The sequence below is a fragment of the Musca autumnalis genome, unplaced genomic scaffold, assembly GCF_047663935.1.
Source record: "Musca autumnalis isolate F117 unplaced genomic scaffold, ASM4766393v1 scaffold_5, whole genome shotgun sequence".
NCBI classification, from domain to species: Eukaryota; Metazoa; Arthropoda; class Insecta; order Diptera; family Muscidae; genus Musca; species Musca autumnalis.
In genome coordinates, this window is record NW_027412088.1 from 7,901,822 (window position 1) to 7,929,520 (window position 27,699).

Sequence of the window (27,699 nt, forward strand, 5' to 3'; positions counted from 1 at the left end):
AGAGTCCATGAATTTCAATGGAGTATTCCAAGCAAATCTGAACAATGCCTGCCTGCTGCCTGTGTGTGGTTGTTTGTGTGCTACGATTTTGCTCCAGGGAGGACAATTTATCTTGAATATAATTCACACAGAATTCAGTTGCTCACGGTTTGCGTTTTGAATAACATTAACATAACGGTAAAGTGTAGTCGTTTCGTTTTAAGAAAGGTTTTTTTTGGTGAAAGAAGAAAAAAATAAAAAGAAGCCCAGCAGACATACCTATAACTTGAAATACCAACACCTAGTATATTGATTGAGTCTGTGTGGAGTTGAGGAAAAAAACGGAAATTGAATTTACCATTTTTGAAATTAGTTTTGGATAAGTGAATTAAGTATAAGTGTTTGTCGTTTGGTGAAAAAAGTGCGAATAAATAAAATCATAACAATAAATCAAAGCTATATTATACAAATATTCACTTGGTTTTATATACACACATGTATATATGTATATTTCGTGGATGCAATAAACAATTTATTTATTCTAAATGCTGTAATAAAATCCGCAAGAACGTGCCGAAATCATTGCAAGCATTTAGCAAAGCAACGGCAGCAGCTATAATTAAATATTTATTTCATGTCTGAAAAGATTTGCCAGAAATTCCTTTAAAAGCTCCAAAAGAAAAAGAAAAGTAAGGAATTTTCTTACATTTCGGTTTATATAAATCACGATACATCATCATCTACACAGCCGCCAGCCACCACCATCATTCTTCAACCACCCTTAAAACTGCCAGACTCCAGACTTCCGGTAAGCATGAATTTTATAAACGTTACTTTGCGTTGTTGTTTGTTCAGTGTTCCAGCAAAGCCAGCAAAAAAAGAAACAAATGTCGAACCTGAACACACATCTCCTGCTTTCATCTCAATTCATCTCTCATTTTACGTGTTTCTCTCATTTCCTCTTTTTGGCGTCCGCTTTTTTTGGAAAATTGCCCTTGCTCTCATTATTTCATGTAACGTTAACTTTACAACATCCTTCTGCGTTTGTTTATCGCAACAACGACAACAACACTCACTAACTCACTACTCGTGGATGCCAACATGGATGGACGGACACCAATACTCGCAGTCATTTGAATGGCATTGTCGTTATCTCTCGTGCTGCCCGTGATGATGTTGAGTAAATGTAAACAAAACTAAGCGCATAGAATAGAAGAAGCGGCATTTAACATAAACACTGGCATCATTACCGCATTAGACACCCCCACACACACACAAACATCCAAGATGAACTACAAAAACTAACAAGGAAACCACGAGACACTAGACGTTATCTATGCTCATCCTGGCTCCCCCCATTTTACACCACTGGGTTGCCCATAAGCATTAACTAAGACTCCAACCTACATCACCACCCGTTGTTGTCCACGTTATCCCATTGACACCAACAACATCACTACAACAACAATAATATCAGTAACAACCAAAGCATCTCATATGCATCTCACAACAGGGAGACGAATATAAATGAGTGTGCGATAGTGATTTTGTGTGCCGGTGTGTGTGTGTGTGTGTGTGAACGAACATTGCTACTAAAGCACAAAAAGATTCAAGTTATTGCTGAAAAACTGTTATGAGGACAATAAAAAAGGATATGAAGAAGGCTAAGGAAATTGTGAAAAAGGTAATAAAACATTATTCAACGCATTCAATGTAATCGTCTTCCAGCCCAGCTTGTCTCTTTCCCCAAACGAACGAACAATGAACCAAAAAACGGAAAAAATAAAGAAGAAACGTCTTCTCTATGTAAATGGGAATGTGTTCCCAACATTTAGTTGGATAGACTACTGCATACCGCAACAGAAAACTAAGTTCAGTTTTTATTCTCCCCCAGCCCCACCTCCTTTTTATTGCCATGGCAGGGTATAACCAATGGACTGACTACAGAATGAATGACAGACTACTTTCGTTATTTGCAATGCTCTGCATGCTGATGTTTTTAGGTTAAACATAAAGAAAGTTTCCTGCCTATTGTTTTTGTTGTGTTTTCCGCTGTTATCACACTATGGAAATCGTCGCTATTGAGTTAGTAGTACGTTTGGCCTTGTTATCTTTCCTCATTGGCCATAACCGTTTGCCAAACTGATCCCCAGAGACATATCCTTGCTTTTCTTGTTGTTGTGTGAAGAACTAAAACTTAACAACACTTCCCCTTTTTCTCATTATCATTATCTTTGTTTTTTGTCTTCTGTTTTGGATTGGTCTACTATCAAAAGTTGAACTGATAAGCCTTAACATTTTTCTTTTCTTGGATTGTTGGTATGTCGGATGGTATCCTTGTAATGTTTCTAAACATATCGGATTTATTGTTAATAGGAAATTCGTGATTTGAATGAATGATTCAGAAGAGGAGTTCTGTATTGGAAATAAAATAAATTGATTAACTTTTTATGTGAAGAAAAATCGGATAAAGATTACTGAGATTTGACAGATTTGCATTAAGAAGGCAAAGGTGAAAGGTGAAAAGAAAATACTGTTGATCAATAATACAATAACAAAATAACTGTAATAAGATACACGTTGAAGTTCAAAAATTATTGTAAATTTTTGTAACAAAGAAAGTAATGATGAAGTTTAAGCCATTGGGGAATACTCCAGACTTAAAAAAAAAAACAAGTAAAAAAGTATCAGTCGGCTTTGCCGACAGAGATATACCCTCAGCCTGTGTATATTGAAACAATTTTTCCGAAAATACGTAAGTATTTAGGGGGTTTTAAAAATGTTGGGCGTTTGAACAGACAAAAATGTTGATTAGGATTAAAGATCAAAAGTTTTGCGGAGGAGATACTAAAAGGAATGGATCGACATTGACCGTTATGGAAGTGGATCTCCAGCCACAACATATGGTGCCATAGGGGCACTATTCGGGCTGTTTGCGCAAGAAGTATGGACTTGCCCCTAAAAAAACTTTTACAATCGTAATTGAGGCAGCGAATGCAAGTTGCTTCAACAAAACTCAAAGTGATTCGAGAGCAGGTCTTAAAGTGAACTTATCCGAAATTTTGTGTGGGAGGTACCGGATGGAGTTGACAAATATAGTCCATGTTTGAACCTGATCTATATCTGGTAGATATATTATGATGTGTAAAGTGTAGACCAATTCGGACACTCTCTTCAAGAGTTACCGAACAATTTTTTCGAAAAATTTTGAACTTTTGTGGGGGAGGTACCTGAAGGAGTAGACCGATATGGCTTATCTTCAAACTTAAACTATGTTGGGACAAAATATTTCCAAGTCCATATTTTGGACCGAATCGGAAGATCCGTTGGAGATTTATTTTGCGCTCCAACCACCTCACACGGTGTCATAGGGGTTTTTTTGCAACGTTCCTGCTATTTTCTCAGGAAGTATGGACTTGCCCCTGATGAAACTTGTACCGTCGTATGGAGGGCAGTGAATACAAGTTGCTAAAACAAAAATCAAAGCGATTCGAGAGATGGCCCCAAACTGAACTTTTCCGAAATTTTGTGTGGGAGGTACCCGATGGAGTAGACCTATTGAGACCATATTGGAACCTCATATTCCTCTGGTAGAAAGTTTACGCTATACAAAGTATGGACCAGATCGGTCACTACCTTCAAGAGTTATCGTGCGCAGAAACTTTCCGAACATTTTCGAACTATTGTGGGGGAGGTACCGGAAGGAGTGGACCGATGTAGCTCATCTTCGAACTTAAACTAAGTTTGGGCAAAATATTACGAAAGCCAAAATTTGAACCGAATCGGATCATCCGTTCGAGAGTTATCGTGCGCTCCAGCCAGCAGGACAGACAGACAGACAGACAGACAGACAGACAGACAGACAGACGGACGGACATGGCTAGATCGACTCCAAATTGTCTGAAACACATTTCGTCCAAACATACTTGGGGTCTAAAACCATTATTTCGGTGAGGCACATTTTCATCGTATCAAAGTGTATATACCCTCCTTAGCCTAAAGGCTGAGGGTATAACAACCTAAAAGGCGAGATAAGCGCTTCAAAAAACCCTTCAAATTTCAAACAAAATTACTTACTTACTTACTTAGCTGGCCCATTACAGAACATTTGTTCCATAGACCGAACTAAGAAAAGATTTCCAATTCTCTCTGTTTCGTGCTTCGCTTTTTGGAATACCGCTCCTTGTCATCTCTTCATCCACTTGTTTGCGCCATATATTCTTTGGCCTGCCAATTCTGCGTGCACCGCCATGTGGCTCGAATTTATACGCCTTTTTAGCGGGTTCATCATCGCTCATTCTTACGATATGGCCTAGCCAACGCAATCGTTGCATCTCGATACGTTTATCTATGCTGATGTTGTTGTATAGCAGATACAGCTCGTGGTTCATACGACGTCGATATTCACCGTCAACGCAGATCGGTCCGTAGATCTTTCGAAGAATTTTTCTCTCAAACACGCCAAGCACTGCCTTATCTGCTTGCGCAAGCACCCAGGCTTCGGAACCATACATCAGCACGGGTGGTATCAGTGTTTTGTAAAGCGTTATTTTTGTTTGACGAGTTGTGGCTTTGTTTTCACAGTGCTTACTTAAGCCAAAGTAGCATCTGTTGGCCAATACAATTCTTCTTTTTATTTCACAACTGATGTCGTTTGTTGTGTTTACGGCGGTGCCGAGGTATACGAAGTCTTTTACTACCTCAAAATTATAGGAACCAACTTCAACAGTTGATCCGATCTCAATGGACGCATTGCGCATCGACACCATCAGGTTGGTCTTCTCGCCGTTTACCGCCAGACCCACTTTAGCAGATTCTGCTTCTACCTTCTTAAAGGTATCGGTTACTTCTTTTACTGATCGTCCCATGATGTCTATATCATCAGCATAAGCAAGTAACATGTGGCTATTGGTGTAGATTGTGTCACTTCTTTTGGCGTTTGCCTCTCATATAACCTTTTCTAGCAGGATGTTGAAAAGATCACACGAAGGCTGCCTCCTTGCCTGAAACCTCTTTTGGTACAAAACTCTTTGGAGAGGTTCTTTCCTATTTTAACTGAGGACCTCGTGTCAGTTAAAGTCATTTTACAAAGCCGGATGAGCTTTGCGGGGATACCAAATTCAGACATAGCTTGGAATACCTTTGAACGTAGCGGGCTGTCGAAGGCTGCTTTATAATCGACAAAAAGGTGGTAGGTGTCGATCTGCATCTCTTGGGTCTTCTCCAGGATTTGCCGCAGGGTAAATATCTGGTCAATGGTGGACTTGCCAGATCCAAAGCCGCATTGGTATGGTCCAATTATTTCGTTGTCCATGGGCTTTAGTCGTTCGCACAATATCCCTGACACTATCTTGTAGGCGATAGGGAGAAGACTTATGCCCCTATAGTTGGACCATAAAGTCTTATCTCCTTTCTTATGGACGGGACACAGGATGCTCAGGTTCCAATCGTCGGGTACGTGTTCTTCCTGCCAGATGGAGCTAACTAGCTGATGCATACACCTTGTGTCGCCTCCGGTTTTAAACAGCTCGGCTGGTAGGCCATCAGTTCCTGCTGCTTTATTATTCTTTAGCCGGTTTATTGCTATATTTACCTCATCTTGGCCGGGTGGTATACATTCAATACCATCTTCTGGGATTGGGACTGTGGTATCTTCGTCGTCTTCGCTGCTATTGGATACCAACAGTTTTGAAAAATGTTCTTTCCATATCCTGAGGACACTATCTGTATCAGTTACCAGATTACCTTGCTGGTCTCTACAGGAGGATGTGCCTGTACCAAAGCCATCTGTTTGATGTTTCACTCTTTGGTAGAATTTTCGGACTTCATTCTGGCTCCTGTACATCTCGTTTTTTTTTTACACTCCCGCTTTTCCCTTTCTCTCTTTTTCTTGCTGAAAAGACGTTTCTCCTCTCTCCTTTTCTCCCGATACCTCACTCGTGCGCTACGCGTTGCTACTGATTGTAAAATAGCCCTATATGGCGCATTTTTTTCTTCGGTAGCAGCATGACACTCCTGGTCATGCCATGAATTCCTTGGTGGAGGTCTCTGGTATCCAAGTACTGATTTTGCGGCTGTTTGCATAGAGTTGGCAATGTTCCGCCATTGTCCTGATATGTTATCGGGACGAGGAGGCCTTTGATTAAGCAGTTTGGGCAGGTGAGTGGAATATTCTGTGGTTATCTGTTGTGATTGCAGCTTACCGATGTCCAACTTCCGTGCTGTGTCTGTTCGCACTTTGTTTGCTACGTTTAAACCGGTACGTACCTTTGCTGCAACGAAGTAGTGGTCCGAGTCTTTGTTTGCACCTCGGAACGATCGTACATCCAACACGCTCGATGCATGTCTTCCACCTATCACAACGTGATCAATTGATTGAATTTCTTATTCTTTGATCTGTCGACAGCCAGGTGCCCTTATGAATATCGAGAAGCTTAAATCTTGTACTGCTAACTACCATGTTTCTTACAGCTGCAAATTCTATCAGCCTCATACCATTGTCAGATGTTTCACTGTGGAGACTGAATTTCCCGACTGTTGGGCCAAAGATATTCTTCTTTCCAATTTTGGCATTAAAATCGCCTAGTATAATTTTAATGTCATGGGCAGGGCAACGGTCATAAGTTTCTTCTAAGCGCTCGTAAAATATATCTTTGGTCTGTTCGTCCTTTTCATCAGTGGGAGCATGTGCGCAAATAAAGCTGATGTTGAAGAATTTTGCTTTTAATCGAATTGCACTGAGTCTTTCATTCACTGGGGTGAAGCTGGATAACAGATGTTTTAGTCTCCGACTAACTACGAATCCACAACCAAAATCATGCTTTACGTCATGGCAGCTATAATACAGTGCGTCACCTTTAGGCGTTGTTGTGACGCCTTTCCCAATCCATCGTATTTCCTGTATGGCAGTAATATCGGCCTTGTACTTTTCAAGTACATCCGCCAAGGCGTAAACTGCACCTTCTCTATAAAGAGTGCGAACATTCCAGGTGCAGATTCGCAGATCATGGTCCTTAAAACGTTTGCGGGGGTCGTCAACTTTTGAGGAATTTGTTTTTCTTTTCTTTCGTTTTTTCATAGAAGGCTGTTTTTTTTCTAGGGGAGGGTTACTAACCCGACGCCCAAACCCAAGTTCTTAACGTTCTTATGGGTGAACGCGCGGCACGGGTGTTAAAGGCAGTTCCCCAGGTGACACCACGGGGAGGTCAGTGTCCACTTGAGATGAAAGAGGGACCAAGATAAATCGTTCCTTGGCATCCTTCATCCCCTACGTCACAAAATTAAAATTTAAAATAAATATGGGATGACATGTCCCATTAATTTATCTTTACGATAAATCTGTTTTGAAATAGAAATTAAATATTCAACAAATTTTTTGTTGATTATTTTTTGAAGAATGTATTTTTTCTCTCTAGGTGGAGTTCTCAAAGTGTAACACAGTCTCTGAGAAAAGTAAACAAATTAACCCGAATAAGGCAGCAAATTAAAATGTCATCAAAGGTTGTCCTTGGTGCACTGACCAGAACGATAATAGATTTTTTGGGGGAAAGTCCATACTTAGCGAGATATGGCGGTCGGTTCTCTGCAGCGGATTGACTCGGTAGAATCTTTGACCAGGGTCCGTCACCTCTACAATTATGTGTTTGTGTTTTTATGTATTTTTACCACCGTGGGAGTGAGCGGCAATATTCCGGAATCCCTGCTGCGAGTTCTTTTGGTTCTAGCCGGGCTATGGATCTTCTATACCGTTTGCTAGACACATATCAACATCGGTGAAATTTAATAGATGTAGGGAATAGGTGAACTTTCCAGGCTGCTCTGATCTTAACCGCCTCCAAGACTACTGCGCTACGTGTTATGTTGCTGATTGGTGCACCAGAACCTATCCCAGCATTGTTGTAACTGTATATGATATGTTTGTAAGTTTGTTAGTTGAATAGGTTTGGCGGGGCAGTTCATAAGGTGCAATGTTTCGTGTAGCCTTTGCCGCATGCTAGACATATGTTTTACGCGGTGTAATCAATCATTGCCATATAGGAATTTAGACGGCTACACCATCTCGATCTTAGTTGAGCCAAAACTACTCTGGTTTTCGTGGCAGCTGATGTTCCTTATGGCATCTGGGACTGCTTCTGTGTCAGTGCTATTTAAACCCTCTGATCTGTTATAGGGTTTCTCTCTTGTAACGTTGGACCTCTCATTCTAGATCCTGAAAATCCTCCCTTGCTTGCTTGGGGGGCATCCTACCCACCGTATGATGAATAGTATGGTTCTCACGGTAACAGTCGAGAAAGCACTGTAACGAGAGCATGACATTGTGTTGCTGTCCTGGAAAAATCTTTGCCTCCTCATGTAGATGGTTCACTGAAGATATGAGGAGACACACTGTTGCAGGTCTCAGAGCGGCTTTCTGGGAGGCTTGAATATTTTTCCAACACGTTCAACTTATATTCGCAGATCACACTGGAGCCACATAGCCATAGCTTACCACAGACCGACCTATCACGTTATACGTATTTGGTCATTGACCAAGGGTCAAGATGGTTTAATGGTGTGCACGTCAATTGCCGGCTAGAGACTTGAGGACAATGCTCTCAGCTCAGCTTGTCGCAGACGACGTTAACATTCTGTGACCTCTATGATGTTGAGGTAGTTAGTGGTCGGAATTCTGTTACCATCGACCATTACATTCAACTCAGTGCTCACCTCTGCAGTCCATGCGGTGAACATAGTGGCCATCGATTTAGTCCGGATATTTGCATATTCCTCTTCTGGAAAAAAGTGGTAAGATACATCAAATAGGAGTACATCGGGGAAGGTACTTGGCGCCAAAATCGTACAATCATCCGAATACTTTACGATCTCAATGTCTTCTGGAGTGGGTGGAATACAGGGAGGTAGATGTTAAAGGGAACAGCCGGTTTCACCCTACGTGTCTTGGACTTAATGTTACTGAATACCACGTACAACTGGCGTCCACACATATAATGGGTGAAAAACGTTTTAAACTTGGCCGATGTCCTTAAACAGCGTAGAGTGCTGACAGTACCTATCTCCCAGAGTGTTTTTCAACTTCGTCGTCGGATTCATCGTTGGAATACGATACATCGCTGCACATGTTGTTGTTGAGCGCTCCGAAAATGCATCGTTGTCTCCTACGTGGCCATCGCAATGTAGGAGACAAAGCTTACGGATGCCTATAACTTGCAACTTTGCCATTGTTTTGCGAAAGGATCGTACAAGAAGGGGAGAAGGAGGATTTGCCTTCCTTAGAAACCACGAGCTTGAGCTTTCTTCTAGTGACCCATAATTGGAAATTAATACCCAGCAAAATGTTCGATGCCAAAGATGCCATTCAATCATGGGTGCAAGTGAGCTGGCATGTCATCTTTTTAGCATCTTCATCTATGAATTTTATATGAGCGTGGACCCCAATAGATGCTATTCATTTTTGGATCCAAAGCATGTCATTTACACCAATGCTTTGACATGTCATTTCCACCAATGCTTTGGAATGCGATTTTCACCAACCCTTTGCAATGGCATTATCATTACGACGAGAGTTCTAACATCGTTGGTTGTGATTTCGAGTCTCCGACAGCATCAAGCCTATCGTAAATAATTAATCTTATATATTTAGAAAAATGTGTAAAAATAAAAACACAAAATGCATCTCTATTGGATCGATGGAATGGGTTCAAATGCTGATGAAAAGATTGGATCTTTCACGACTTCGTTTGAACCCATGCAAAATATGCCATGAAATCACGTCATCGCATGGAATCCCTTCCTTCAAATTTTGCTGGGAATAGCTCTACATTTTGAAAGAAGACAGTCCTAGGGGTATAAAAGGAAATTGCCGCAGATCGCGTAGCAAATGTTGCTACCGGTGTGATAAATGACGTGTCCGTGCAACCCGTTTTTCCCTTGGCTCAGCCCATCATCGTCTCTGTTAACAAACTACCCGACTTCATAACTTCTCAGATCCTCAGGTAGTTAAGAGAATTTTCCGATACAAATTTTCCAGCAGAAGCGTTAGAGCTAGCAAATGAGCTTGATGGGCTACGTCCATCGTACGAACCCCGCCAAGATTTAGGGAACTTAAGGCCTCGGTAAAAAGCGGCTTGCTTTTTTGCTTATGTTTTTTTTATAGAAGACTAAAATGGAAATGGCAACCTAGTTAAATTTAGCTCTGCCGTTCTTTATTTTTTTTTATCAGCAATTATTTAATCAAGATTGTACCGAGGTCTTTACTCTTGAAGTCATGCTCGCCTACTAAAATAGGCGGAAAAGTGGCTCGATCACTGAAGCAATGCAATATTGGAACAGGATTAACTAAATTGTGGGCAATTCACTCAAGAGTCCGGAAAAGAAGAAAAACGACGCACAATGGTTCAAGAAACGATTTTCCTGGCCAAAAATCAAAATTTTGTTTTGTAACAGATATTTAATTTCTATATGGGATACGATAGTAAACATATTGGAACTAAGGAAACCAAAAAATTAGATCAAAATATTGGAAGGTGCGGGCGTGGGGTGCCCCTAAAGACGAACATTTTCCCCATGTTTGAGAAATACGTAATTTTTGAACACTTCTGGAGAAAGAAATAGCTATTTCTCGGAAACTAAAACATATATTGCGTTCGCTGTTTTTTTGTTAGATAGGTAGGATTGAAGCCATTAAACAAATTACCGTAGCGTTTACACAACATGAGCTATTTTATTTTTCCTCAGGTACTACATTTTATGAAATTCCAAATTTAGTGGACTAGAACTTTTGTGGAACAATGTTCTTTTCCATACCATTTCCCATGGGAATTACAGCTTTTTTAGGCAAATTAACATTTTTTGGACTATATGAGTTTTCATATGGGTTATATTAGTTTTATGAAAACCAAGGAGCATTTTATTTTAATTTTTGAAAAAAATTAATTTTTTTGTATTTTTTTTTGTGAAAAAAATGTTAACATTTTTTTTCGATTTTTTTTTAGTTTTTTTTTTTGGTATTTTTATAGTTTATTTATTGGCGTTTGACCATCTTTAATATATAAGAAAATATAAAAACACAAAAACGCTGATATTTTGATGAAAAATAATAAAAAAAATTCAAAAGTTTAACTTTAACATTGAATTCCTCTGCAACTACCAGGCCGATTGTGACCGCTTATAATTCACCTGAATGTGTTACCTATCTAACAAAAAAAGAATTGTGAAAATATCTCTATCCGTTCAAAAGTTACAGAATTTTGACCAGGAAGAAACGATTCTGAACCACTGTGCGACGGTTGTTTTCAATCGCGTGACAGTGACAGATCCGAACAGGTGCGCGTCTTATTTTAAACGACTGTTTATAGAGCAATCCGGCTGGCAAGGATGCCAGCATAGGCGAATCGTACAGGCCGATCTCCCTCCTGCCGCACAATGTCGCGAGTTCATATTAACTGTGGCCAAAAATAGAAGGAGTTGTCGTAGGTGCATAAATTTTGGTACACGTACCTATTACTGACTTACAATCTTCAGGACAAAAAATTGGTCGGTCCACGTTTTGATATAGCCCCCATAGAACCGTACCTCCCGATTTTCGGTATTTTGAATGATTTAGACACAATGACCAACAGTGACAGATCCGAACAGGTGCGCGTCTTATTTTAAACGACTGTTTATAGAGCAATCCGGCTGGCAAGGATGCCAGCATAGGCGAATCGTACAGGCCGATCTCCCTCCTGCCGCACAATGTCGCGAGTTCATATTAACTGTGGCCAAAAATAGAAGGAGTTGTCGTAGGTGCATAAATTTTGGTACACGTACCTATTACTGACTTACAATCTTCAGGACAAAAAATTGGTCGGTCCACGTTTTGATATAGCCCCCATAGAACCGTACCTCCCGATTTTCGGTATTTTGAATGATTTAGACACAATGACCAACAGTGACAGATCCGAACAGGTGCGCGTCTTATTTTAAACGACTGTTTATAGAGCAATCCGGCTGGCAAGGATGCCAGCATAGGCGAATCGTACAGGCCGATCTCCCTCCTGCCGCACAATGTCGCGAGTTCATATTAACTGTGGCCAAAAATAGAAGGAGTTGTCGTAGGTGCATAAATTTTGGTACACGTACCTATTACTGACTTACAATCTTCAGGACAAAAAATTGGTCGGTCCACGTTTTGATATAGCCCCCATAGAACCGTACCTCCCGATTTTCGGTATTTTGAATGATTTAGACACAATGACCAACAGTGACAGATCCGAACAGGTGCGCGTCTTATTTTAAACGACTGTTTATAGAGCAATCCGGCTGGCAAGGATGCCAGCATAGGCGAATCGTACAGGCCGATCTCCCTCCTGCCGCACAATGTCGCGAGTTCATATTAACTGTGGCCAAAAATAGAAGGAGTTGTCGTAGGTGCATAAATTTTGGTACACGTACCTATTACTGACTTACAATCTTCAGGACAAAAAATTGGTCGGTCCACGTTTTGATATAGCCCCCATAGAACCGTACCTCCCGATTTTCGGTATTTTGAATGATTTAGACACAATGACCAACAGTGACAGATCCGAACAGGTGCGCGTCTTATTTTAAACGACTGTTTATAGAGCAATCCGGCTGGCAAGGATGCCAGCATAGGCGAATCGTACAGGCCGATCTCCCTCCTGCCGCACAATGTCGCGAGTTCATATTAACTGTGGCCAAAAATAGAAGGAGTTGTCGTAGGTGCATAAATTTTGGTACACGTACCTATTACTGACTTACAATCTTCAGGACAAAAAATTGGTCGGTCCACGTTTTGATATAGCCCCCATAGAACCGTACCTCCCGATTTTCGGTATTTTGAATGATTTAGACACAATGACCAACCGAAAGTATTCAAATTTTGTGGTTGGTCTTCGGCAGAGTTATCAAACATTCCAACAGAGAATTGTGGGCTTAGGTCCACGTTTTGATATAGCCCCCATACAACGGTACCTCCGGATTATCGGTATTTTGAAGATTTTAGCCTCATTATTACATCGAAATTGCTGAAATTTGGTATTTAGTCTTTGTAGGGGGCATTATACCTTCATCTTGAAATTTGTCTGTATAGGTCCACGCCGTCATATAACCCCATAGGACGGTACCTCCCGATTTTCGGTATTTTGGAGGTTTTAGCCTGATTATCACACCGAAATGGCTGAAAATTGGTATTAAGTCTCCGTTGGGGGACTTATAACGTTCCACCAGAAATATGTCGGTATAGGTCCTCGTCTTCCTATAGCCCCCATAGAACCGTGCCTCCTCATTTTCGGTGTTGTGTTGTGACCTCAATATCCACCCGATATGTCTGAAATTTGGTGTTTAGTCTTCATATTGTTTGTAAACATATTGAATATATCAAACTCTTATCTTTAAATATGAGAAATTTCCTTTAAAATTTTGTTTTGACCGATTGGTAAAAATTGAATTTTCATTTTCGCTGTTCACAGTTTTTTTTTTAATTGATATTTTTAAAATTCTCTCATTTTAAAGCTAGATTATTAGCTACTTAATAAGCCCACAAAAATATATGATGATCGGTTCATTCATTTTCGCGCTATAGCCAACACCATAAAACGATTTGTTAAAAAAGGGGGTATCCTCTCAGTGAGGTGGTCGCTGAAAAAGAGAAATGACACATTCGTTTGCAAACCTCTGCAGCTGGGACCTTTATATGTTTGAAGTACTCAACTTTTACTACTCATACAGCAAAAACTATCGATATACCTTTTTATACCATTTTTCCCCACTCCACTCAATTTAAAATTTGCTTCAGAAAATTAATAAACTTAGTAATACATGTTTGGGTAAATGTAAACGCCATATGATTAATATTTACATGCAAACCAAAGCGTAGCCAAGTTTATTACATCCCAAAAGAACTTAGGAAACAGTTTTTCAGCCACCGTTACTTTTAAATTTTAAATATTAACGCATAATATAATTTATTAATTTTAGAAAAAAACACAAAAACACGTATTAACTAAAATTGTCGGATTTAAATCCTCGTATAGCAAAAACTATGTATGTTTTCTATCACTCCCCATCAATAAATTTGTTCAACGAAGTATTTAGTTTTTACCATTTTTGGCCACGGTCGTGACACTGTGTGCCGCCAGTAGCAAAGATTCTAGAGACACTACTCTTCCCCACAATGAGAACCTGTTTTCCAGTTGCCCAACATCAGCTTGGATTCGGGAAATGTAGTACCACAACAGTATTATACGACATATCCCCATATATAAGTCGAGTATTTAACCAGAACAGACCGTGCGACCGAACAGTTAGTTAACGAATTGAGAATCCGATTAGGCCGAAACTTTGCAAAAGGTCTTCCGTACGTACAACAAGTTCCAAGAAGATTTTTTTATCAGACAACAAACACCTTCTCCCTCACAAAAGTTCAAAATATTCTCTTTTGTGTAGTTAGGGTTGTTTAAAGATCGTTCAGAATTTTTTACCAAAGGTATTCCTTTGGTCTTGTTTGCAGTGACAAGTCGCGGACAAGTCCATGCTTCCTCTAGTGCGATTCTCTAACAGTTATTTTGAGTTAGAAAGTATTTGTTAAGGCAAAATCTAAATTATAGCGTGTTGCGTGTGCGTTATTCAAAACAAAACACGCAATAATTTAGGGTTTGCCTTAAAGTTCTACCGATAGCAAGAGTGCTGACAACTTTTACTTGAACTTTTCATTAATAATTTTGCGTTTTAATTTTACAGATTTTCGTCGGTAACCAAATAATGAGTTAGATCATCGCTGATCCAAAAGTTTTAAATAATTCTATGATGACCAACAAAAATGGCTGGTGGGCGTGATAAGTATTGACTGACTGACATAGATCCTATAAATATCGAAAGGAATGCCTGTCAAATGGACCAACATAGTCCATTCCTTCAGTTTCATACGCCTAAAAAGCCCACAAGACATATATTTGAAGACATATTTTTGGGAAAAGAATTTCGGTTCCAGAGCCGTCAATGGACCTATCCATAGATGAAAGTATGTATTAATTAACACAGGTTGAGGGTATATCTCTGCCGGCAACTATTCTATTTCCCTCATATCGCTAGGTGCAGTCTGATTCAATTAGATGGAACCTCCATTGTATAGCCGGGGTTTTGAGCAACACCACTTGCAGAGAAGCTTTACATGACTGAAATGCTTTACGGTAATGTTTTTGGCCTTGACATTCAGTGTGCATGGCGGGCGTGCCATGTAGTACCTTCTTGTAATGATTGAAGGATTGAAGATTTTACAGCACTGGTTGCTTCAGGCATCTTTTTTCCAGTGGGTCTTCAAGCATTTGGGTAATCATTTAGAGCTACAGATAGTTCTTCAAAATCTTCAGCGCTGAACAATTGACTATTGAAACAGTGATCAGCCCATGAGTAAGAAATGAATGAACTGATTTTGTGCACCCTGTTCCGGGATGATTCCTTCAGTGGCCTTCATTAGTCCTTTTAATTATTTTATACCCTCCAACATAGTATGGAGGGCATATAAACTTTGTTTTGTTGTTTGTAACACATCAAACTAATCATTTGCCACCATATAAAGTATACTAGCAAAGTGCCCGCTACTTCTTATGCGGAAACGATATAAAAAACAAAAAATATATTATATGGAAATGGCGAACACTGAAACTTTTTTGCACTAATACCAATTTTAATCAATATTTATTTTTATTTTAGTACTATTCGTACCCCTTTAGTTAGATTTTCAAAAAGAACAGCCGATCAGATCACCCTTACACATTAACAGCGAGACCAACGTTGCACTTGAATACTCACCATAAATCCAAAATATACAGATTCCAGCACTGTGCCTACACCCAACAACAAATTGATTACCATTAAGTACTTTTCGTATACTTATTGTACGTATTTCGACGGCATATCTCAACCCAATACTGATAGTAATACAAAATAATAACAGTAATCGTAATTTGAAATCTCAAGATTCCAGCTGTTTCCGTTCGTCCAATTCCATGTCGTACCAAACTTAGTACCATTTCGTACTCTTAGTATCCATAAGTATGATTTTCGAAAACTCTTTAACAGTAATCTTAATTCCGAATTTAAGAACATCAGCTCTATCCGTTAAACCAAATCCAAATTGTACCAAATTTACCCCCTGTTTTTGTAACTTATTTTTGTTCGTTCGTCTATATTCGTAATAATTTAGGCATTCAAAGCTCAGCCACTTGAAGACATACATACCTAATTTTTCGTATACTCGTTCCATATATCGCTAAGAATTCCTAATTTACAAATCAGCGCTCTATATTTGCGCTAAAGCGAGTAAATCGATGTACAAAATTTGACAATTCGTGTGGGAAGAATACATTTTTTTACAAAAACAGGGGGTTAGAACAATTTAGAACTTTCGTACCCATAAATACGAATTTTCCTTCCTCAATCCAACAGGCCTACAATAATCATAATTTCAAATTGCAGGATTCCACCGCTACCCGTTCATCTAAATCCAAATTGTACCAAATTCAGTAGCATGTAGTACTTTCCGTAGTACGACTTTCCAAAAATACCTGTATCCTACACTTCTACAGTAATAATAACTCCAAATATCAGGATTCCAGCTCTATCCATTCACGCAAATCCATATTGTACCAAATTTAGTACCACTAAGTACTCTTCGTACCCATAAGTACGATTTTCCAAAACTACCTCAATCTTTAACTTCAACAGTAGCCTTAATTCCAAATAACAGGATCCAAATTGTACCAAATGCAGTACCACTTAGTACCTTTCGTACCCATAACTATTAATTTCCAAAACTACCTCAGTCCTACAGAAAACTACCTCACTAATTTCAAATTTCAGGACTCAAGCGCTATCCGTTCACCCAAATCCAAATTGTCCAAATTTATTACCATTTAGTACTTTTCATACCCATAAGTACGAATTTCCAAAACTACCTCCATATCTCGATCCTACGTTCCTACAGTGATCCTAATTCCAAATGTCAGGTTTCCAACTCTATCCGTTAGCTCAAATCGAAATTGTATCAAATTTAGTACCATTCAGTACTTTTCATCTTCATCTTCTTGTATCAACCCAACTTCTCAACCTTGATTCTCATTCCAAATTTCAAGCTTCTAGCTCTATCCGTTCAGATAATACCAAATAGTACCAAATTTAGTACATTTTAGTACTTTTCGTACACATGTAGTTCGAATTTTTGACCCTCATTTCAAATTTCAGAATTCTAACTCTACCGGTTCGGCAAATACAAATGGTACGTTATTTAGTACCTTTTAGGACTTTTCGTACCCTTCTAGATCGAATTTCCAAAAATCCAGCCTTATCTGTTACCTTCGGACGGAGAGTGACCCTTACCCAAAATTTCAAGATTCTAGCTATAGCCGTTTATTCTGGGCGTTGATTATCAGTCAGTCAGACAGTCATCATTACTGAACTCTTTTATAATTTTAGATATATTCCTGATCAGGATAAAATCCTAAGACCATCTAGTTATGTCCGTCTGTTCTAATCACACTTGCGTCCGAAATAAAATTTTGCACCTGAGAGTCTTTTTTTCCATAGTCAAGTTCGAAGATATGCTATATAGGTCCACGTTTTGGTGTAGCCCCCATATAACGGTACCACACGATTTAAGGTGCTTTGAGGATTTTAGCTACATTTTTTGATCGAACTAGCTGAAATTTTACATTTGAGGTTCTCAGGGCTGCCGAAACTTCTCCACCAAAAATCGATAACTTAGGTCCATGTTTTGGCAAAGCCTCCATATAACGATACCCCCAATTTTCGTTATTTTCAGGATTTTAGCTACAATTTTTAATCGAACTAGCTGTAATTTGACGCTTGAGGTTCTCAGCCATCACAAAACTTCTCCACCAAAAATCGTCCATGTTATGGTGTAGTCTCCAAATAACGTTACCCATCGATTTTCGGTATTTTGAGGATTTTAGCTACAATTTTTGACCGAACTAGCTGAAATTTGAGGTTCTTAGTGGTCCCGAAACTTCTCAACCAAAAATCGTCCACATAGGTCCATTTTTGGTATAGGCCCTATAGAACGGTACCTCGCAATTTTAGGTATTTTCAGGATTTTACCTACAACTTTTAACCGAACTAGCTGTAATTTGACATTCTCAGAGGTTCCGAAATTCTTCCACCAAAAATCGTCCACATATGTCCATGTTTTGGTATATACCGTATATAAAGGTACCAACAGATTGAAGACATTTTTAGATAAATTTTTGACTTTTAGGCATTTGGGGTATCCGTGGTCGAACAATTTTTGTACCTAACAGAAAACTTTTTATTTCAGAATATTTTATGTTGGAGGGTATAAAATGTTCGACCTGGCCGAACTTAATGTTTTTTACTTGTACTTTTATTTTATTTTTTTTAGTAAGAGGAAAAATGTTTATTGACCGGCAATGTAGGGCGAACCAGATCTTGGTCTTATGTTTGTATGTGACTCCAGTTTTATTTCTGCCTATATTTATAACAAAAGTTAATATTGTAGATTTACAAGGTCGCCATGTATTGTTCGGTTTTAACAATATGAAACAATAAACATTTCTCTGAAATATATGTCAGGGCATTTATCCGTGTACTTGGGCCTATATTGACGGTTTATTAACTTTTTATCTTTTCGGCTTCAATGTCGTCTTTATTTTCCTCCACAAGCTGTATTGTATCACGAAAATTCGTAGCTATGGAATGTTTTTGATTGTAGCAGCCACATTGCTACTATGACCGATTAGAACTCAGGTCATGTCGTATTCCCTTAGCATCCTTAGCTCATTCCATTACGAGGCAACATTTAAAATTTACGCTTTTAACTGTAATCATTGCCGTCAATTATAGCTCAAATCTCATGCTATGTGTGTTGAAAACGAGCCTTATAACATCCTAAATTTGATGGCATTTGAATTAACTTTGAAAACTTGTTATTGCTTTTTTCTTTTCCTTCTCCCTTTTCTAGTTCATCAAAGGTCTTACCAAAGATATCCGTCCAATACTGACAATGGGTAATCATCAATATTTAAAATACCATAAACTTAAATGAAAAGACTCTTCGCGGAGTTGTCACGCACACCTTAAGCAGTTAACACTTCATTTCGACCGAAGGAAGAATCACAACAACAAACGACAGACGACAACATGTTTGGCTCCAAGTTACGATCATGGATGGAGAATCACATTGTGAGGTCTCGTAAAAAGGGTAATAAGAATAAAAATGCGGTGTCGGAACAACAAATTACAGCAACAACAGCAGCCAACGACCATAAACATAAGCATGCTGCAACAGGATTTACGATATATCACCATCATCAACAACAACAACAGCATCATCATCAGCAGGGCAATGGCAGCTGTTCATCGCCATATAAAAGTAATTCCAATTCTCAGGCATCTTCCAGTGCCAATCACACAGGATGTAGCAGTGTCATTTCGAGTCCTGTACGACGACGTGAAGTATCGCCCATACAAAATCATGTAAGTGTGCCAAAAACAAAGACTATCTAAATGACGTTGTTGTTGTTTACTGTTATGTCTTCTCCTTTATCCTCTTCTTATCGATAGACTCAGAGTCGTTATGGCTGGCAGTCACCAGATGGGGAGCATGTAATGTCTCCCAAATCGGATAATTTCCTTTATGCTCCACAACATCACAGCCAACAGTATTTGCGTAATCATCACACGGCACCCAACACCAGGGAGAATTCGTGTGAGGAAAAACAGTATCCGCCACCAATACCACCCAACAATAGTCAGAATCAGCTACAGCCCCAATCACAACAGCAGCAACATCAATTGAACTGTTCCACCTCATCGTTTTCGTCCCTGTCATGGTCGACTGGTTCCAAGGAGCCTTCTATGCATTCCAATAATAATGGCCAATTGAATTCGGCCAATTTGAGTGTCCTGGCAGATGTGACCAATGCCAATGTCGCAGAACGTCGACCCTCATATACCCCACCAGATGAGACCAAGACGTATGATGATGATCCAAATGCTGTACACTATGAGGAGATAGGCACTCTTATAAGGCATCCTGAAAAACTGCTGCAGGACATACTGAATGACATTGAAAGGCCGAAATCGGAACAATTTGTAAATGGCGGCCAAAGGATACCCGTGTTTTCGGATGAAAAACAAACCCAAGATGATGCCTCCACGCGGTATGGCCGTTTGCTGCCATCGAAAATACAAAATCCTACTGTCATTGGTTTTCGCACGGGAAGTGAGGAATGCATTCCCAGAAATGGTTCCAATTTTACGGTGCAAAATGTCCAGGGACGTAATGGTGGCACTAGGAGTAAATTTCGTGGTGGGGTTCAGGGAAATTCTGGAAATGCCCCAATGGTAAGCCTGTCATCTCCTGAAAGTGCCTATTCTACTGGCTATTCTACGGATGGCACTTCACCAGGAGCAGGTTACACACCACCGGAATATTATGTTAACATGAGAACCGGGACCCATTATTTTCCCAAAAGTGTCAACTCATTGGCCATAGAGGCCCAGCGTTATAAATTTGGTTTGAATAAAATTGAGGAAATGTCTCCCATAGATCCTTTGGTAAGTAGTGTCTTGGGCCGATAGTGGTGCGGGGGAATGTTAATCAGCAGTTTTTATTTTTAGCCCAAAACATCATTTGCTCATCGTAATCTTGAAGAATGTGAGAGTGGTCTCGTTAAACACCCCAATTCCATGGAACTCTATGACAAAACAGTGAACCAACAACATCCTCTGCAATATGGTGCTCATGCCTCAGGCCAACATAGTCCTTTGCCCATACGCAATACCATTGTCATACCCACACTCAAGGGATTTGAATGTAAGCTGTAGGCTGGAGGAAAAAGAAAAATACTAAAATTAATCGCTTATTTTTTGTTGTGATTATTTATCTACAGCACCATCACCACGTCAACGTAGTCGCATACGCACCAATCCCTGGTATTCGACCACAGAAACGTCTTCCTCCAGCTCCACAATGCATGGAGGCCAACAACAACAAGTATCGCAGCTCAATGATGGCAATCTTATGAATATATCGCAGATCTCCTCTTCTATGACTATGTCATCTTCCACTTCGTCACACTCAACGTCCGCCTTGTCAACCATACACTTGCAGGAGCAGGATTTTCAGCATCGCACATCGTTGCCTAGTGGCATTGTCAACTCTTCAAGTCGTCATTACAACTCGGGCAGTGCCAGTGGCAGTAGCAGGGGCGGTACCCTGAGCATGAAAACAATTCACAACAGTGGTGGTGGCAGTAGCAGCAACCTAAGCAGTCACAACACAAGCCACAACAACAACAGCAACACGAACAAAAGCAACAGCAGCAGCAGTGGCAACAATAACAAGTAAGTGAGACAGGACATGCATGTTCTGGCATCAAATGAGGTAACAAGAGAGCAATTAAAGTAATTAAATCAAAACCCTTCTTTTTTTCTGATTCTTTTTTCGTTAACCAACCGAACCACCCTTTGCTGTCAACCATTACCACCCACCCACCTACCTACCTACCTGTTCACTTAACAGCATAACGTGTGTTTCATCGGGGTCTTCATCCTCATTGACTGAAGTGGAAAATGCACATCGCCCATACACTCCGAATACGGTGAGACGCAAACGCTCACTGCAATTGCATCACCATTACCAGAACCAGCACCAACAACAGCAGCATTCTGTGGAACCTGTTGCCGTCGTTGTGCCAGTTGCCAGTCCAAAACACAAAAAACATCCTGAGGCTCCTTTGGCTGTTGTCAGTGATGACGATAACACACTTAACGAAATGATGGGTAAATTTGATGAGAGCTACATCTACGAGAAGGAGACTGATATTTTGAGGTGAGTAGGAACGGGGGGAGAAAAAATTGAAGATGAAAGAAATATTTGTTTTCTTCGGAAAATCAAGCTTTTCGCATCAAGACATCTTTTAATAGAAAAAGTTGTGTATTTGTTTCCACTTTCGAAAGAGTTCGCTGTATTGGATTTTTCATTAGAAAAACTTCTCTCAAATAATTTTGCAATATTTGTTTTCTTCTCCATAACAGCAGCGATTCAGATCCCACAGACTGTCCCACCGATTTGGATACCGGCCAAGATGCCGGCGATGAATGTGATACAGATGATCTGTTGGACATTGATTTCATTGATACAGCATCGGTACAGGAGATTTTCGATCGACGTGATCAAATAAATATGGGTGCTTGTTATTATGGCAGCCCTGTAATGCAACAGCGACAACGTGGATCATCGATACGTTCGAGACGTAGTAATCGCAGCATCAAAATGTCGGGAGAACAGAATCTATTGAACGCCGCAGCTGGTAGTGTCCAGCGTAGACGTAAACGTTTTCACAAGACACGCAAGAAGAGTTCGGAGGGTAAGGATAATTGTCGGTCACCAATGCGTAAGCCAAGGGAGACGAGAAGTGTTGGTGGCACCCCGGTTTGTTTGAGGAAAAATATTAGGAATAATGATGGACATAGGTGAGTAAAGAAAAAATTAAATTACGGTGGCAAGTCGATAATTTGTAGGGGTATTGAATTATGGAGGAAATATATTAATAATATGTATAATAAAAATTAATATTAAATATCGTTTCTCTTTGCTCTAGGTACAGCCAAACAACACCCCATCAGCTATCCCACCGTTCCAGTTCCTTGGTATTTACCGATGTAAGAGAAACCCGGTTTATGACCATTGCCGAAAGTGAAAAGGCTCTGCTGAAGGCTGACTTTGAGGCAGATGTAAAATACAAACAATTGATAATGGAAGCCGAATCGATTCTGCAATCCATGAGGAACAGTGTTCAGAGGTAGTTTGCCACCAGACACATACATTGCAATCTCAATAATTAACATTTGATCCTCTTCCCCCTTTCAGCATACCACGTGAAACTCCACAGCCAAGTCCACGACGCATCAACCCCTTGGCCAATAAACGTGTCGAAATGATTAAAAACTGTGAAATTGATTTACAAAAGCAACAACAACAAGCCCAACAATCGAAAAACAAAACTTCCGAGTTAACCGAACAAGAACTGACCGCTGCCGTTAACAAACGTATTGAAATGTTAAAACTGGAAACACAATCTCCTCCCGGCAGTCCCAAATTGGGTGCCTGTAGTCCACGTAAAACTCATTTGACAAATTTCATAAATCAAAACATTGCCCCGGAAACGGGAATGCGCAAGCAGCAGCTGAATTCTCCACTGGTGCAACGAAGAAATCTCAGTCCAGCTGGATCACCATTGCAACAGCGACGTTTAACAGCACCTGCCGGCGGTATTGTAGCTAAAGCTCAATCCCTGGCAGGCCACTCTCACCCAATGTCATCGCAGTGGAGTGACTCGGATCAGGATTATAGTGCCATGAAAATCAATGATCATTTAAATCAAAATTATTTGCAAACCTATCAGGAGACGAATGCCGAATATAACGATGCTCAGAATCACAATATTATCCAGCAGGCAACAACTGTGGGTCCAAAGATTACCTTAAATTATTGTCCACAAAGTGAGCCACTAAAACGCAAGGTGTACAAGAGTCATTCGACGTTTGAGAAAAATATGCTGAGACATAATGCGGTGCATAATGAAGGTGAGTGTTTGCTTCTTTCTTGACCAACATGTAAATCGATGCAGTTAGCACAATTGTTCAAACTTCTTGAAGGTAAGAGAGTCTTTTTTCCACTGAAACATGGAAGACGAAGAGAAGAATGAAGAGACAATATGTGTGATTGTTGCCATAACGTAAACAAAATCAAATTTCTGTGCCTTCCAAATGCTTGTAATAAATTCATTCACATATTTGGGACGTATACATTATATTACCATGACCTAATATCAATCATACAACATGAGGTACTCATTAGCTGTGATGTGAATTTGCTTCACTGCGATGTGTCCATTTCTTCTTTATGCTCTAGAACGGTTTGGCATGGCTGACTTTCGCCCATGGCCTTCGATATGTCATGAGCCACTATGAATGTTAGGTCGCATAGCTTGTTATGGTTCAGTCCTGGTAGGTTTGAATATTCTTCGACTGCCCCATAGTTTAAGAGATTAACAAGTTTTTTGTCAGAACCCAAGTGCTGCCGGCCAGCGTCTTGAGGACCTGGTTCCTACTTCTGATCTCGTCGAAAATAGCTGTAACTTGTTCGGACGACTAAAATATGCTATCGAACGTTACACCCAATATTTTGGAGTCGGAATCAGGACACCATCGACCAATATGTTAATTTCAGCCATGCAAGTGGTGAACAGTGTGGCAGTGGATTCGTAATATTTTGTCCAAACTTAGTGTAAGTTGGAAGATGGACATATTGGTCCACTCCTTCCGGTACCTCCCTCAGAAAAGATAGATTTGAAAATTTTCAGCAGGTTGTCCTTGCGGTTCCTTTTGCGAAGGTAAATTTGTTTCTGTGGGCAAGTCCATAGTTCCTGAGATAATGGCATAAAAGCTCCTAGAAAGCTTGACGGCACCAACTGAAATGACATAAAATTCGCAATATAACTCTCGCAGGGAGTTTCTGATTGGTCCACACTTGGAATATATCGGGCCGTCCTTCGGCTACCTCCCACACACAATTTTAGAAATGTGCAGTTTAACAGATCATCTCGGACCGTTTTTATTTTTTTTTTTAAAAGTTCTTCTTGCGGGTTCTTTTACGACGACTCAATTTTTTGGGGCCTCCTGAGATAATGGACCAAAATATCCAAAAAAAGAGCCTGCCGGTGTCCACTTAACTGGAAATATGTAAGGTAATCCTTGAAAAGGGAAACCGATTTGATCGAAACATTGTACATCCTATTATTTCTGACAGCCTAGAATTATGTCCGAATATCGACTACATCGGAACACTCCTTTATATAAAGTTTGGAAAAAGTGCAGTTTAAGAACATGAGGAATTGGCCCACAAACTCAAAAAAACCCCTTAGACGTCAGAAGTATTGTCATTGATTCTTTTTCTTAAGTACGAGGCTGAGGGTATATCTCTGCCGGCACAGCTAAATGATACTTCCTTACTGTTTCATATTCTTCAGAAGGAAGAACTGCACTAGGTCAGCTATGTAGACTTTTAACATATGACAAATGTCACCGACGATAGTACCCGACGCCAAGATCATACAATCATCTGCTTACATTACGATCTCTCCTCTGGAGGGTGTGGAATTTTCGAAACGTGTTGACTTCAAGAGTAAAATCTGAAAATCTTGGGTCTTCTAACTCAAGGTTAGTACGACGAAGCTCATCACGCGCATTTGCTAGTTCCGTCGTCTCGGCTGTCGCAGAAAATTCTCTCAGCTACCCGAGTATCTGAGGGAATGGACAGCTCTTTGAAGAGATGATTTGCAAATTCTCTGAACCCTTACCAATCAGCTTTTCCATTGTTCAGAAGAGTACGGCGGTCAGTGGTCATGAAGTTGCGAGGTCTGTTAACTGAAACGATCATAGAAAAGTGATATATGTCAAGCGAAATCACGGGTTACCAGTACACGTCTTTTATCAGATCAGTTGCCACATTCGTGGGAACGTCTTCCTTCGTCTTCTTTTCATCGATAAAGTCCATTTATTAATAATTAGAGTCAAGCGAGATATGTCTGTACTTTACAAACTGCTGCATAAGTAAAGCAAGTCCTCATTTTGCTCTTTTTGTACGATCCTTTCGCAACACATTGTAACCTGCACTGCAACCTACAGGTGACGGTGAGCTTTGTTTCCTGGATCGGGGCAACCATGATATTTATCTGAAACATAAAGTCTGTAATTTGGCTGACTTTGTTGCGGAGACAGTTGCATTTGCAGACTAAGCCCTTGTCTCTGATCGATTGGAAATTATGGTCTGTATCGGACGAAGGATCTGAGTGAGATGTCCATAGAATACTTAGGTCCACTCCTTTTAAAACTTAATTTTTTACACACAGACTTCAGGCATTTTTATTAGAGTTGGGCAATATCGTTCAATTGAACGATCCGGATCACTGTCCTCGTTCAAAGACGTATGAGTAACATCATAAAAAACCAACGTGTGATATTAAGTATACGCAGTTTTTTTTTTCAAAGAAATTACCGGTGTCCATTGAACGAGATAGTGATCCGGATCTTTCAATTGAACGAGATTGCCCAACTGTATTTTTATACCCTCAGCCTTTAGCTTAATATGGGAATACACTTCCTGAGAAAATGACCCAAAAGCTGTAAAAACCCCTATGGCACCATGTATAATATCTGGAGCGTACGGTAAAGTGGTCCATATCTGTCTTTTGCTTAGGGTACCTCCCCCACTAAAGTTGAAAATTTTTGTTTAAGTGCAGTTTAGGTTCGAAGAGATCCGTTGAAATTTTATAAAAAAGCTACTCATTGTGGTCCTGTTAACAGCGATATTATGTTTTTCGTGCACTGGTCCATGCATCCTGACGTAGTGGTCCAAAAACTCTAAACTATACGGTGACCAACTGAAATCACCTGAGGGGTGCGATGTCTATCAAAAAGAAATGACTTCCAAATATAAGATCCACCTCCTCCGCAACACTTTTGAGTTTTAATTCAAATCCATATTTTTGTCGGCAAGTTCATATGTACGTCGTACAAAAAACCACACAATTCAGAAAACCATGTAAAAACATATTTTTTAGGGAAAAGTATTTTTGTGTGTACGCTTTTCGATCTGTCCGTTGATGAAGGCTTCAACTCAAACAGGCTGAGGGTATATCTCTGTCGGTAAAGCCGACTGATACTTGTTTACTTATTTTTTTGACACATTATTTGGACTTGGTCATAATATTGAGACTCCACACTAGCGACTTAAATATAAAATCGGGCTATCTGGGATGTTTGATGGTAATAGTTAATTTAAGGATGGTCTAAAAAAATATGCGAAATAATATAACATTTTACATTAATCCTAGACGTTATTGACTTTAGTTTGTATTAATTATATTGAATTTTGTTAAAACAATGCTCAAACATATTAATTTATATTATTAATAAAATTTATTAATGCTTTTTTTATTTATTGTATAATAATTCCTTTCTCTCTTCTCACACAGATCAATTAAAACATCAGCGCCTAAAAGTATACAACACCGGCAGTGGTGATTTCGCCATGCAACACAATTCTAAACTAAAATCAACTGGTCATCACGATTTAAATCATTTCTCTTCCCCAAACAATGGATTAAAGACTGAATTTCATTCGACCAATACACTGACCAACAACAGCACAGATAAAGCGGCCTTAATTCAACGTACCCTAGCCGATTTGAAACGTAATTTGGAACATCAAAGTTTTGAGTTGAATGGATTAAATGAAACGTAAAAAGTGTGTGTGTTTTCCTTCATACCTATTTCCCCTCTTATTTTACCCCTTAACTAATTTACACTAACAAAAAAAAAAACAACAACAAATAATGAATTTAACAAAACAAATAATTACACATTATCGACACTAACCCCTATTAAGAAAATCATTATTGAGATACTCGTAACACTTGCGGAAATTACATCAAGTCATAGATATTGTCGTAACAACCAATCATTCGAACATGGTTTAAAAAAATGTCATTTTGTAGTTTTGCTATAATTTTCATTTAAGTAGTAGTGGTAAATACACGAGCTAGGCTTTATTAGTTACAAGTATTAATGAGAAAGTATTAATAAACAAACATTTTTATTAGCATTTATTCATTTTTA

General features: G+C 39.6%; 1 protein-coding gene across 4 annotated transcripts; it reads left to right on the forward strand.

Annotated features, from left to right (window-relative positions):
* The first annotated feature begins 136 nt into the window (after positions 1–136).
* On the forward strand, positions 137–27,699 carry LOC141387269 (uncharacterized). 4 transcript variants are annotated; one of them, XM_073956740.1, is made up of 11 exons: positions 137–787; positions 1,109–1,663; positions 18,974–19,488; positions 19,576–20,571; positions 20,635–20,830; positions 20,907–21,360; positions 21,539–21,847; positions 22,054–22,491; positions 22,620–22,820; positions 22,889–23,604; positions 27,057–27,699. In XM_073956740.1, the coding sequence occupies exons 3-11, from the start codon at positions 19,153–19,155 to the stop codon at positions 27,323–27,325; spliced, it is 3,915 nt and encodes a 1,304-aa protein (XP_073812841.1). In that variant the 5' UTR covers positions 137–787; positions 1,109–1,663; positions 18,974–19,152; the 3' UTR covers positions 27,326–27,699. The 4 variants fall into 4 exon arrangements, with proteins under 4 accessions (XP_073812841.1, XP_073812839.1, XP_073812842.1 ...); XM_073956738.1 differs by lacking the exon at positions 1,109–1,663; XM_073956741.1 differs by lacking the exon at positions 1,109–1,663 and having other exon boundaries at positions 22,057–22,491.

What these genes read in the sequence shown, in the direction of transcription:
- LOC141387269 (XM_073956740.1), top strand. Translation starts at nt 19,153, where the DNA reads ATGTTTGGCTCCAAGTTACGATCATGGATGGAGAATCACATTGTGAGG. An exon ending in AAGGAGACTGATATTTTGAG is followed by an intron (nt 21,848 to 22,053) that starts GTGAGTAGGAAC and finishes TCTCCATAACAG; the next exon opens with CAGCGATTCAGATCCCACAG. An exon ending in AGGAATAATGATGGACATAG is followed by an intron (nt 22,492 to 22,619) that starts GTGAGTAAAGAA and finishes TCTTTGCTCTAG; the next exon opens with GTACAGCCAAACAACACCCC.